Source organism: Erinaceus europaeus, assembly GCF_950295315.1.
Source record: "Erinaceus europaeus chromosome 6 unlocalized genomic scaffold, mEriEur2.1 SUPER_6_unloc_9, whole genome shotgun sequence".
Classification (NCBI taxonomy): domain Eukaryota; kingdom Metazoa; phylum Chordata; class Mammalia; order Eulipotyphla; family Erinaceidae; genus Erinaceus; species Erinaceus europaeus.
Window position 1 is genome coordinate 120144 of NW_026647189.1, and position 12397 is coordinate 132540.

Sequence of the window (12397 nt, forward strand, 5' to 3'; positions counted from 1 at the left end):
AAGTTTTCCTATTCTTTATTCCTCTTGGAGTATGGGCCCAGGATCATTTTGGGGTGCAGAAGGTGGAACGTCTGGCTTCTGTAATTGCTTCATGGGCATTGACAGGTGGATCCATACTCCCAGCCTGTCTCTCTCTTTCCCTGGTGGAACAGGGATATGGGGATTTGGGGCTCCAGGACACATTGGTAGAGTTGTCTGCCCAGGGAAGTGAGGTTGGCATCATGGTGTGTGTATTTTTTTAATGAAATGATACATATAGTAGTGCCTGTGGATAGTAAGTTGTATCTTTAAACCTCCATGTGGATGGGTTTAGCACTGTATCAGATCACTCTGAGTGTTGAACCTAGTTATTTTAAGCATCTAAACAGAGGCTGTGGTAGAAAAGCCAACCATAACAGGATTCATTCAGAAATATCCAGAAGATAATTGCAAAAGAATAGAGAGTGTGTCAGGCTGGAGAGAGAGATGGAACTAGAATTAAAGCTCCAGAATTTCAGTCCCAAGATATATAAGGCACTTAATTCCATGGTGAATGGGTGAACAGCCCCACAGTCCTGGCACAGTAGTTAGTGCTCAGACTACCTCTGGGCCTCTTACTCCTTTCTCACCAAGGCACATCCACAGTGGGGATTTGTGGTGCAGGCACTGAATCCCAGCAGTAAACATGTCATTTATGACAAAGAGATGATACAGACACATGGGAAAGCTCCTTTTCCCTAAACACAGATTCCCTCCCCCATTTTATTTAATAGGAGTGAGAAAAATTGAGAGGTTAGGGGATATAGAAAGGGAGAAAGATTGACACCTGTAGACCTGCCTTGCCACTTGTGAAGCATTCCCCCCTGCAGGTGGAGAGTGGGGGCTAGAAACTGGATTCTTTAATTTAGTTTAATTAATTTATTTATTCCCTTTTGTTGCCCTTGTTGTTTTATTGTTGTAGTTATTATTGTTGTCATTCTTGTTGGATAGGACAGAGAGAAATGGAGAGAGGAGGGGAAGACAGAGGGGGAGAGAGAGAGATACCTGCAGACCTGTTTTACTGCCTTGAAGTGACTCCCCTGAAGGTAGGGAACTGGGGGCTTGAACTGGAATCCTTATGCAGGTCCTTGGGCTTTGCACCACCTGCGTTTAACCCACTGTGCTACAGCCCGACTGCCAGGACATTGATTCTTGCGTGGGCCTTGTGCTTAGTAATATGTGCGCTAAACTAGGTGCACCACCGCCAAATCCTGACTTTTTTTTTATTGTCAACTTAATACTTATTTACAAAATTGTATGATAATAGAGGTATAATTCCATACTGTTTCAACCACCAGAGGTCTTTGTCCCATTCCCTGCATTGAAAACTGCAGTCTCCCAAAGTTACCGATATGGGCTGATTCTACTACTTACCATCTGCCTGTCTGTCTGTCTATCTAAGATCTATCTTTATCTATGTATATATATTTTTCTCCATTATTTTTGTGGTCCTACCTTCACTTCCTTTCTAGGTCAGCCCTACACCTATTACCACTTAGAAGGTCTCTCCTTGTCACACCCTGATCTTCCACCGGTCACTTTTCGCTCCACCCTCTCTATGTCATATCCTGTTTCCACCCTACTTGGAGAGTATAAAAACAGCTGCTCTTCTGATTAAAGACACATGGAAATTGTTTTCCGGCTCCGAGAGTTCCAGAGTGTATCTCCTGCGAAGTTAGTGTGGCAAGATTTCCTGATCCCTCTCCCAGGCAGCAGCCTAGATCGGCTCCAGTTGAGATCTCTCCAAGCCAGAGAGCACTAGCTCCGGAAGAAGCACCCTCAGGCTTTCTCGGCAGGTGTTGGTCGGTCAGTCTCTACCCCTGGACTGTTCTAGTAGAGTAGGGCTCTGGAGAGGTGAAGTTCTGGGAAGCATTGGTGAGATCATCTTCCCAGGGAAGTCAGGATGGAATCACAGTAGCACCTGCAATTTGGTGGCTGAAAGGCAGTAAGATGGAAAACAGGACAAAATGTTTAGTTAACAGGAACCATAAAGTAAGTATAATGCAGATGAAAGTACAGAGCTTAGGATAGAAGGGAGCTAGGAAGTCTATTTTAGGAGTGTTCCTAGGAACTTATGTCTTAGTAATCTTTGCTTGAGCTTATTAGCTAACATGGAGGTGGACTAACAATATTGTCTGAAAAGATGGTGTCAGAGTTGAGAGTAGTACTAGAAATCAGGATTAGGGTAGAGAGTTGCTTGCAAATTTAACAAAAATATATAAATGCAATTAACTGTTTACCTCAGTGAGCTAACCTGGGGCTCATATCTATTCATGTTTAGCACTAGAGCCTCTGCAACCTCCAAGTCCCTGTCAGGCTTAGCTCACAGTTGATAATCACATCTGAGAACATTCTAGGATACACTCACTTCAGAATCAGTCTTCTTTGAGTGGCAGAATAGGATAATCCAGCCTCCCTTTGGAGAGTAGTTCATAGTGAAGGTATGGTCCTTAGAAGCCCACAGAAGGGCTTATGATGTTGTTCCTAATAGATATGACCAGTGATAATAGAGAGAGGTCTAGGGGAGAATCTATGGGGTATTCAAGGATTCCCTGTCTAGGACTCCAGGTGATGATAACATGGCCTAATGGTGGCCAAAAAGGTCATAGATAAGTGAGCTAGTCTCTTGCCCTTATTTGTAGTCCCTTTATCTGATAAGATTAGACTTTCTCCCCATGTTGAGTGTAATTTGTTGTATCCAAACCAGTATTGGATTTATGGAATAGGGCCTCATGTTGGGGAGGAAATAGACCTAGGATTTTAGTGAGGTCTTAGTTAGCCTCAAGTTTTTCTTCAGTTACTTGATTAATGATTTTTTTTTAATACCAGAGCAGTGCTCAGTTTTGGCTTATGGTGGTATGGGGGGTTGATCTTTGGTCATTAGAGTCTGATTACGTAACCATTATGCTATCTCCCCCTCGTTTTTTAATTATTCTAATAATGGTTGTCATAGGGACAGTACTTGTCCTTTACTTGATGTGTAATTTTTGCCTGTATATCTCTTGGCCAGTTGTATAGTGTCTCTTCTAAAATTAACCTAAGGGTAACAATAATGCTGATGCTCTGTCAGAAGAGATTTAAAAAGATGGAAGACTATATCGTACTTAAATTCTTTTTGAGTTATTTGATACTCAACTACATAAAGTGATTGAGAGAAGTGAAGTAAGGGGTAGGAGAGGATGGTGTATAAGCCTAAATAATAAATATGTGATTGGAGAATTTATGATGACTTCTTTAGGACATTCTACTAGAATACCAGGCTTATGCTATCTAAGTCTAATCATAAAGGGCTATTTATTAAGCACTTTTACTTTGAGGTATATAATTGTCCCTTGCTTATACTAGGTACATGTAGGCCCTTGCCTGTATTTAATATCTGTAATTTTGTTAGAATATTTGCCATCTGGAAACGAACTAGGTAGTCCCATGCAAACACAGACTTTCAAAGTTTTACTTTGCTTATTAAATGCAAGAAGCAATGGCTACTACTCAGATGGAGAACCTTAGTCATATGCCAGGACCCTGAGTTCCCACCCATACAAATAGCTAGCCTGAGGAAGTCTGGAGGGATGTTCCCAGATACCTCGAGTTGGGAGACTATCCAGTGTATCACTGATCAGAACTCCAGCAAAGATTTTATGGATAAAACCACATGTAAAGGAACAAGAAGATCAAAGATGTTTTTAGTTGAACATACATCAGGAACAATTGTCAAGGTACAAATTACTTTCAAGGTAGGAGAGACACCAAGAATGTGTTGGCCTTACTTATGATAGTCTTCTCTTACTATGCACTTTTTTGATGCTCCAAGAAATATTTGTTTATTCTTAGGTCATTTTCTGCACAAACCCCAAAGCCCTCATGGAAGGAGTCAAACATCAGAGTTACAGATAGTTAATATTTTTTTTAAAAAATTTAAAAATGCATTTATTTATTAATAGTGAATTTTCCTTCCTTTTATTTTATTTCTTTAATGTAATTTTTACCAGAGCATTATTCAGCTCTTGCTTACAGTGGGGCAGGGGATTGAACTTGGGTCATTGGAGCCTCAGGCATGAGAGTGATTGCATAACCGTTATGCTATCTACCCTTTGCCCTTTTAATCTTTATTTATTGGGTAGAGACAACCAGAAGTCAAGAGGGAAGGGGGTGATAGAGAGGGAGAGAGACAGAGAGACACCTGCAGCACTGCTTCACCACTCCCAAAGCTCTCCCCCTGCAGGTGGGGACTGGGGGCTCAAACTGGGTCCTTGCACATTGTAATACATGTGCCCAACCAGGTGCACCACCACCTGGCCTCGTGACAAAGAAAAGAAAGCTTCATGGAACTCATTGTGACACCTGTGTCAGTACCCCCAGCCATTGGTACTGACCAGGAGTGGGAATATTACCTGCTCAGAGGATTCCAATGCATTGACATCATTGTTTCTTAACCAGGAGGAACAGGGGCTCCCACAGCACCCATTCCACCAACTGAGAAAGAGACCACAGGCACAGAAGAGGGCACCACAGCAGGACAGTCCAATCAGGGCTCTAGGACCACTTGACCAGGCTCTCCAGGCAGTGCCAGTGGCTCCACTGTGTCTGGATCATCTGTGGCAGGGCAACACACCAAGGCTCCATCATCCCAGGGCTCTGGCACAACTGGACCAGCACCTAATGACTCTGGAAAAACAGGGCCACCTGAACAAAGCTCTGGGACCTCAGGCAAGCCTCAGTAAGGATGTCAGTCCACAAGCTCATCTGTCCATCGACCTGGCACCTCTCAACCAGCTGCAGTGCAGACTAGAACCACTGGGCTATCTGTCATGGAGGCAGGAACCACAGGGTAATCCGTGCAAGACTCCAGGACCACCCGGCCTGGCTCAGCAGGCAGTAGCAGTGGATCCACTGGGGCTGGAACAGCAGGAGCAGGGCGCCAGACCACAGCTCCATCATCCCAGGGCTCTGGCACCACTGGACCATCTTCTGTTGTCTCTCAGACTTCAAGCCAGTCTAAGGAAGGATCTGAATCCACAGGCTCATCTGTCATAGGATCTGATTCCACTTCAACCTCATTGGTGTACCCATGGGCACCACTGGATTCTCTTCTACCCTGCTGGGCACTACTGCTTCCTCGGTGGGCATTGTCACAACCACAAGAGTTTTTCCTCAGGGATCCTCTGCTGACACAGCTCCAGCAGGTAAGCCTACACACAGTATATACAAACGTCTTTTTTTCCTTTACATTCTCTCTTAGGTATTTTCAGGCCATTTTGAGCTGTTAATTGCTTCCTGAGTCTTCTTAAAATAATGAAGCTTTCATAGTCTAAGTCAGGTCAGCATATATTCATCATTTATACATCATGTTCTGTTTAGTCTTTTTTTTAATTTCATTATTAGAAACAGAAAGAAATTGAGATGGGAGAGGGCCATAGAGGAGAGAGACAGACACCTGCAGTTCTACTTCACCACTCGTGAAGCTTCCCTACTGTAGATATGGACTAAAGGTTTGAACCTGGGTCTTAGAGCACTGTAATATGTGTGCTCAACCAGGTGCACCACGACCTGGCTAATCAGGTTCTGGTCTTTTAATTTATCAATATATTATTTAGAATTGTGCTAGTTGTTCTTATTTAACCCAACATTACAATGAAATTATTTTAAATGCTTGCAGATAATTCATCTACATAACAAGTTTATTTTTACCCTAACCCTTGTGATACATGCTCTTTAGTTTCCCCCCTCTTTCAAATGGAATTCTCGAGAAATAATATTTTTAGGTTTAATGAGGACTGAAGCTTAGGCTGTCTAGTCTCCAGTCCTGTTCTCAGCCCCTACCCTCCTCACTCCAGTGGCTATAGGAACAATCTGTGTATAGCACATACATCCAACCACACTCTGCCTCTGGAACTTGCAGTGCAAAAGCAATGATTATTAAATGTGACTCAGTTATTCTTCCATAAGTAGAATGTACTATCCACTCTGTTTTATGCTTAATAATAATAAGATGTAGCACAGCCCTCACTTAGTAGCTTGGTTCACTGTGTTATCAATACTGCAGGCTTTATTTCCCCTTTTCATTTGTGATTAATGGTGGTTACAATCTATTAAGATTAGAATATGTAGGTCCATGACATACTCCTTATCACTGGTTTTTTTTTTTTTCACCTATTTCAAACAATTAATCACTTCTGGCCTTTCCACTGCTACTCAGTGATGGTGGAGTATAGCCAAGTTTGTTACCTACATGAGTGTAGATTTGTCACACATAAACTCAACCAAGAATTAGAAATTTCAAGCTTTTTAAAAAATATATTTATATTTTCATTCCCTTTTATTGCCCTTGTTGTTTTATTGTTGTATTTTTTATTGATGTAATTATTGTTGGATAGGACAGAGAGAAATGGGGAGAGGAGGGCAAGACAGAGAGGGGGGAGAGAGACACCTGCAGACCTGCTTCACTGCTTGTGAAGTGACTCCCATGCAGATGGGGAACCGGGACTGGAACTGGGATCCTTACGCTGGACCTTGCACTTGGCGTCACGTGTCCTTAACCCACTGTGCTACTGCCCAACTCCTGAAATTTCAAACTTTATTCAGGAAAATTGAGAACAGACATTTTAGAGTACATGTGTGGAGAGAAAGAGAGAGATAGAGAAAGAAAGAGAGAGATCGAGAAATGAGTGTGGGAGTAAGTTACTGATATGTTGAGGGCCCCATGTTAGCAGAGCTAGAAAGGGCCTGTAACAGAGCCTTATCAACTCCCAAGCCCCGCCTCCACCCTCTTTCTAAGCCATGCCCATACCTGTTGCCACTCCCATTTCCTGTGCATTCTTTACTTTTTTAACAATTTTATTTATTCATTTATTTTCCCTTTTGTTGTCCTTGTTTTTTATTGTTGTAGTTACTATTGTTGTTGATATCATCGTTGTTAGATAGGACAGAGAGAAATGGAGAGAGGAGGGGAAGACAGAGGGGGAGGGAAAGGTAGACTCCTGCAGACCTGCTTCACCACCTGGGAAGGGACTCCCCAGCAGGTGGGGAGCTGGGGGCTGGAACAGGGATCCTGACACTAATCCTTGAGCTTTGTACCACCTGTGCTTAACCTGCTGCACTACTGCCAGACTCCCCCATTCTTTCCTTTCTTCCCCACTGGCTTGGGAAACATGTTCTGGCAGTGGTGCTCCAGGGAGTGTCTATACTCCCCAGGTTCTCTCTATCCATTCTCTGACCTGAGCAGCTCTAAGGGGCAGCACACCTGAAGACACACGGTCTGTTAATGCCCCTCCCAGAAAGTGAGAGTATCAAGGTTGTAACACGGGAAGCCTCTCCTTAAAACAGGGCTGTGGTCCAGGAGTGGGCGTGGTGGGTGGAGCATCTCACCTGTGGACCTGAGGTCCTAGTTTATTCCTGCCATCTCGGGTGCTACAGGGATACTGTGCCCTCTGTATCTGTCCCTTGAGGTCCCCTTCATTAATACATATGTCACTGTAACCACAGGACTGTCATTTATACTTAAGACTCAGTTACCATTGCTATTAGAGCTGCTTCTGACCTCTGTATACTCCAGGAATCTGAGCTGTGGATGCTAGGATAGAGAGTCAGTATTCAGGGGCTGGGTGATGGTGCCTGTGGTAGAGTGCATATGTTGCTATGAACAAGGACCCCACCTGCAGGGGAAGCTTCACGAGTGGTGAAGCAGGTCTGCAGGTGACTCTTGGTCTGTCTCACTCTCTATCTCCCCATCTCTCTCAATTTCTCCTTATCTATCTGCTAGCAGAGTAAATATATATATATGTCCTACAGCAAGGGCAACAAAAGGAAATAAATACTTTTTTTTAATTTCGAAAAAAAAGGTGTAAAAAAAGAAAAAGTGGACAGGGGTAGATGGCATAATGGTTATACCAAGAGACTCATGCTTGAGGCTCACAGGTCCCAGGTTCAATCCCCCACACCACCATCAGCCAGAGCTGAGCAGGGTTATCTATAGTCCTATGTTTTCTAGTCAGACAAAAGAAGTGGGTTTCATGACTTGAGTGAAAATACAGCTTAACTACTGCTTCATGAAATCAGATGCTATCGACAAAAATCTTGAAAAAAAATCTCAGTGATATATATATATATATATTTTTTTTTTCCTCTTCCAGGGTTATTGCTGGGCTCGGAGCCTGCACCATGAATCCACCGCTCCTGGAGGCCATTTTTTTTTCCGCCTTTTGTTGCCCTTGTTGTAGCTTCGTTGTGGTTATTATTATTGCCCTTGTTGATGCAATTTGTTGTTGGATAGGACAGAGAGAAATGGAGAGAGATGGGGAAGACAGGGAAGGGGAGAGAAAGATAGACACCTGCAGACCTGCTTCACCGCCTGTGAAGCGACTCCCCTGCAGGTGGGGAGCCGGGGGCTCGAACCGGGATCCTTACGCCGGTCCCTGCGCATTGTGCCACATGCGCTTAACCCACTGCGCCACCGCCCGACCCCCAGTGATATTTTTAAAACTAGGTAACTTATCCCCCCCCCTTTTTAAGCCCTGAATTGTAGCAAGACACATTTGTATGGTCAGAATTTAGTTAGAAAAGACAGACACCTGCAGCCCTGCTTTACCATTCGCAAAGCTTTTCCCTGCAGGTGGAGACCAGGGCCTTGAACCCAGGTCCTTGCGCACAGTAGTGTGTGTGCTTAACCAGGTGGACCACTGCCTGGCCCCCTAAAGAGGACAGTTTCAACATAAGTGTTTAAAATTCACTGCTTGCCCAGAATTTGAAAACTGAGAAAGCCCTTGGAACTGATCCTTAAGAAGTCTTGGGTGACCTGTAGGTTTACAGAGGCAGAATTTGGATTGTAAAACAGTAAAAAGTGGTAGCTAGAAGATCTAGTGACCACTCCCAGAAGCAACCAAGAATTACCCTTTACTTAAAATTATAGAATAAGACATGGGGGCCAGGCAGTGGTGCGCCTGGTTAAACACACATTACAGTGCACAATGATCTGGCTCCAAGCCCCTGGTCCCCACCTGCAGGGGGGAAGCTTCACAAGTGGTGAAGCAGGGCTGCAGGTGTCTCTCTGTCTCTGTCTCTCTCTATCTCCCTCCCTCTCCCTTCTCATTTTTTCTCTGTCCAATAGTAAATAAATAAATAAAGTGGAAAAAAAAGGAAGTATAAAAATAAGACATGAGGGGCCAGGTGTTGGTACACCTGGTTAAGCACACACATTATAATTTACATGGATCTGGTCCCCACCTGCATGGGGAAAGCTTTGCCAGTGCTGCAGGTGCCTCTCTATCTCTCTCTCCTTTTTTATCTCTCCCTCTCCTCAATTTCTCTGTCTCTATTCAATAATAAAAATATTTTTAAAACTGATTTTTAAAAAGATAAAGGAAAATAATAAAGGGGCCTGGGCAGTAGTACACCTGGTTAAGTGCACATAGTACTAAGTATAAGAACCCAGTGAAGGATCTGGGATTGAACCCCTGGCTCCCCACCTGCAGGGGGAAGCTTCACAAGCAGTGAGGCAGGTCTGCTGGTCTCTTCCTCTCCTCTCAGTCTCTCTGTTCTTTTTTTATTTTTTATTTATTTAAGAAAGGAGACATTAACAAAACCATAGAATAAGAGGGGTACAATTCCCATAACCTAATCTCCACATCCCACCCCCTCCCCTGATAGCCTTCCCACTCTCTATCTCTCTGGGAGTATGGATCCAGGGTCCTTGTGGGTTGCAGAGGGTGGAAGGTCTGGCTTCTGTAATTGCTTCCCCGCTGAACATGGGCCTTGACATGGGTTGATCCATACTCCCAGTCTCTCTGTTCTATCAAATAAAAATGGCCACTAGGAGCAGTGGATTTGTAGTGCAGGCAGAGAGCCCTAGCAATAACCCTGGAGGTAAAAATAAAAAGAAAATTAATTAAAATAAGACATGTGCTCATGCATGCTGACTAGGATGGTTTCTTCCTGGTAGATGGGTGTCATTTATGCACCTGTGGGAGCACATACTCAGGGACTCTGAAAGCCAAGGCCATTGGCCACTATCGCTGCCTGATCATTATCCACAAATAACCTGTTGCATGTTGCCAGATGTAACCTCCATTTTATTAACTTCATATTAACAGTGTGCCGTGGTCCACTGGGAGAAGAAAAAGTGGTGAGTATCCCATTTCTCTTTGCTTGAGTCCACACTTGCTGTCACCCCTCACTTGAATAACATGTGTCCACCTGACATGACCCATAGCCTGGAGACACATGGACGGCCAACTGCCACCAGTGCACCTGCATGGCTGCCAGGTCTGTGGACTGCAGACCCCGGGAGTGCCCCGCCCCACCCACATGTGGAGCCGGAGAGAAGGTGGTCACCTTCTCATCTAGTGATACATACCTGCTGTGACATTGGACACTATGGTGAGTCATACCAGCATGTTTAAAAAAATATTAATAAAAACTTCAGAGGGTCATATAGCATAATGGTTCAGCAAAAAGACTTATTCCTGAGGCTCCTAGGTCCCAGGTTCAAAACCCCACACCAACATAAGCCAGAACTGAACAGTTCTCTGGTAAAACAGAAAAAGGAGGGGGCTGGTGGTGACACACTTGGTTGAGCGCACATGTTACAAGGTGCAAGGATGTGGTTCAAGTCCCCATCCCCCACCTACAGGGGGAAAGCTTTGTGTCTCTGTCTCTTTCCCTCTCTACCTCTCCTTACCCTCTCGACTTCTAGCTGCCTCTATCCAATAAATAAAAGTAATAAAAAATTAGAAATATTAAACCAGCATGTTTGAACTGAAGGGCCTAGTTTACTTTTGCATACCTAGGAGATATTTATTGAGCTACTTGTACGCGGTGTTTATGTGACGTTTACCATCCTAAGAGATGCTAATAGATGCTCTGTTTACTGGGCTCAAGACCCTGTTCCCACCTGCACAAGTGGTGGAGCTGTGCTGCTGGTGTCTCTTTCTCTCTCCCTCTCTTCTTCTGTGGCTCACCTCAAAGGGCACCAATAGGGTTGGTCACTAAGTACCGGGCATGGAGGTTCTGAGCCAGTGTCCCAAAAAGACATGCTTTATGACATTCAGATCTGTGAGCTGGAAATCTGTGGTTGTGACTAGAGGAAATAGGTGACCCAATTCTCAGAGATCAGAGAAGAAAACCCAGAGAGACCAGAACCTCATGTTATGTAAATAACAGCACAACATCTTCAGGATTGGATTCTGACAACTGATTTGTCATCTTGGAAAGTTGTTTCATGTTTTGTTTTTTTTTTGCAGTTAAAATCAGATTCCTTTATTGTATCAAAGTATAATCTGAGTTTTACAAAGTATTTTCCATATATATATATATATTTTTTTCTTCCCATTATTTTTACCAGAGCACTGCTCAGTTCTGGATGATACTGCTGCAGGAGATTTAACCTGGTACTTTAGTGTCTCAGACATGAGAGTCTCTTTACATAACCATTAAGCCATCTATCCCACCTGTATTTTACATTTCTTAGAGGAGAAATACAATTTAACATGTTGTATAAAGGTAATATAATCTTCTAATTAATTAATTAATATTGAAAGCATATAGTTATGAGGGAAAACATTTAATTTTTTAAGGACCACTATCAAGCAATCCTAAAAAACAGATGATTCTCAAGTTGATACCACTATAGTTTAACTCTTGATACTATCAAAACATCTAAAAGGTATGTGGTGGAGCTGGGAAGACAGTTAAGTGGTTTTGCTAAAAGACTTTCACTCCTGAGGCTCCAAAGTTCCAGGTTCAGTTCCCAGCAGCAATATCAGCCAGAACTAAACAGTATTCTAGTAATCAACAAACAAATTAAATGAAAAATAATAGCATATAAAGAAAAAAAAAAGAGTGGGTGTCGGGCGGTAGCGCAGTGGGTTAAGCACACATGGCCCAAAGTGCAAGGACTGGCAGAAGGATTCCTGTTCCAGCCTCCGGCTCCCCACCTACAGGAGAGTCGCTTCACAGGCGGTGAAGCAGGTCTGCAGGTGTCTCTCTTTCTGTCCCCCTCTCTGTCTTCCCTCCTCTCTCCATTTCTCTCTGTCCTATCCAACAATGACGAGATCATCAACAACAACAATAATAACTACAACAACAGTAAAACAAGGACAAAAAATGGGAAAATCAATAATAAAAAATAAAAATGGAAAATGGAAAAAATAGCCACCAGGAGCAGTGGATATGTAGTGCCAGCACCCAGCCTGGGGGCAAAAAAAAAATTTTTTTAACTGTGAAAAAAAAACATTAAGAATGGGGAGTCGGGCAGTAGCACAGTGAGTGAAGCGGAAGTGGAGCAAAACCCAAGGACCAGCTTAAGGATCCTGGTTTGTGCCCCCAGCTCCCCACCTGCAGGGGAGTCGCTCCACAGGCAATGAAGCAGATCTGTAGGTGTCTATCT

General features: G+C 43.6%; 1 protein-coding gene across 1 annotated transcript; it reads left to right on the forward strand.

Moving 5' to 3' along the window:
- Positions 1-4721: 4721 nt before the first annotated feature.
- On the forward strand, positions 4722-10735 carry LOC132536234 (apomucin-like). The gene is made up of 3 exons (XM_060183799.1): positions 4722-5201; positions 10104-10135; positions 10223-10735. The coding sequence occupies exons 1-3, from the start codon at positions 5087-5089 to the stop codon at positions 10373-10375; spliced, it is 300 nt and encodes a 99-aa protein (XP_060039782.1). The 5' UTR covers positions 4722-5086; the 3' UTR covers positions 10376-10735.
- Positions 10736-12397: the final 1662 nt, after the last annotated feature.

Bases quoted from the DNA above. Each gene is read 5' to 3' on its own strand.
- LOC132536234 (XM_060183799.1), top strand. From the start codon at position 5,087: ATGGGCACCACTGGATTCTCTTCTACCCTGCTGGGCACTACTGCTTCC. The intron at 5,202-10,103 runs GTAAGCCTACAC...TCATATTAACAG, and splicing joins TGCTGACACAGCTCCAGCAG to TGTGCCGTGGTCCACTGGGA. The intron at 10,136-10,222 runs GTGAGTATCCCA...CATGACCCATAG, and splicing joins CACTGGGAGAAGAAAAAGTG to CCTGGAGACACATGGACGGC.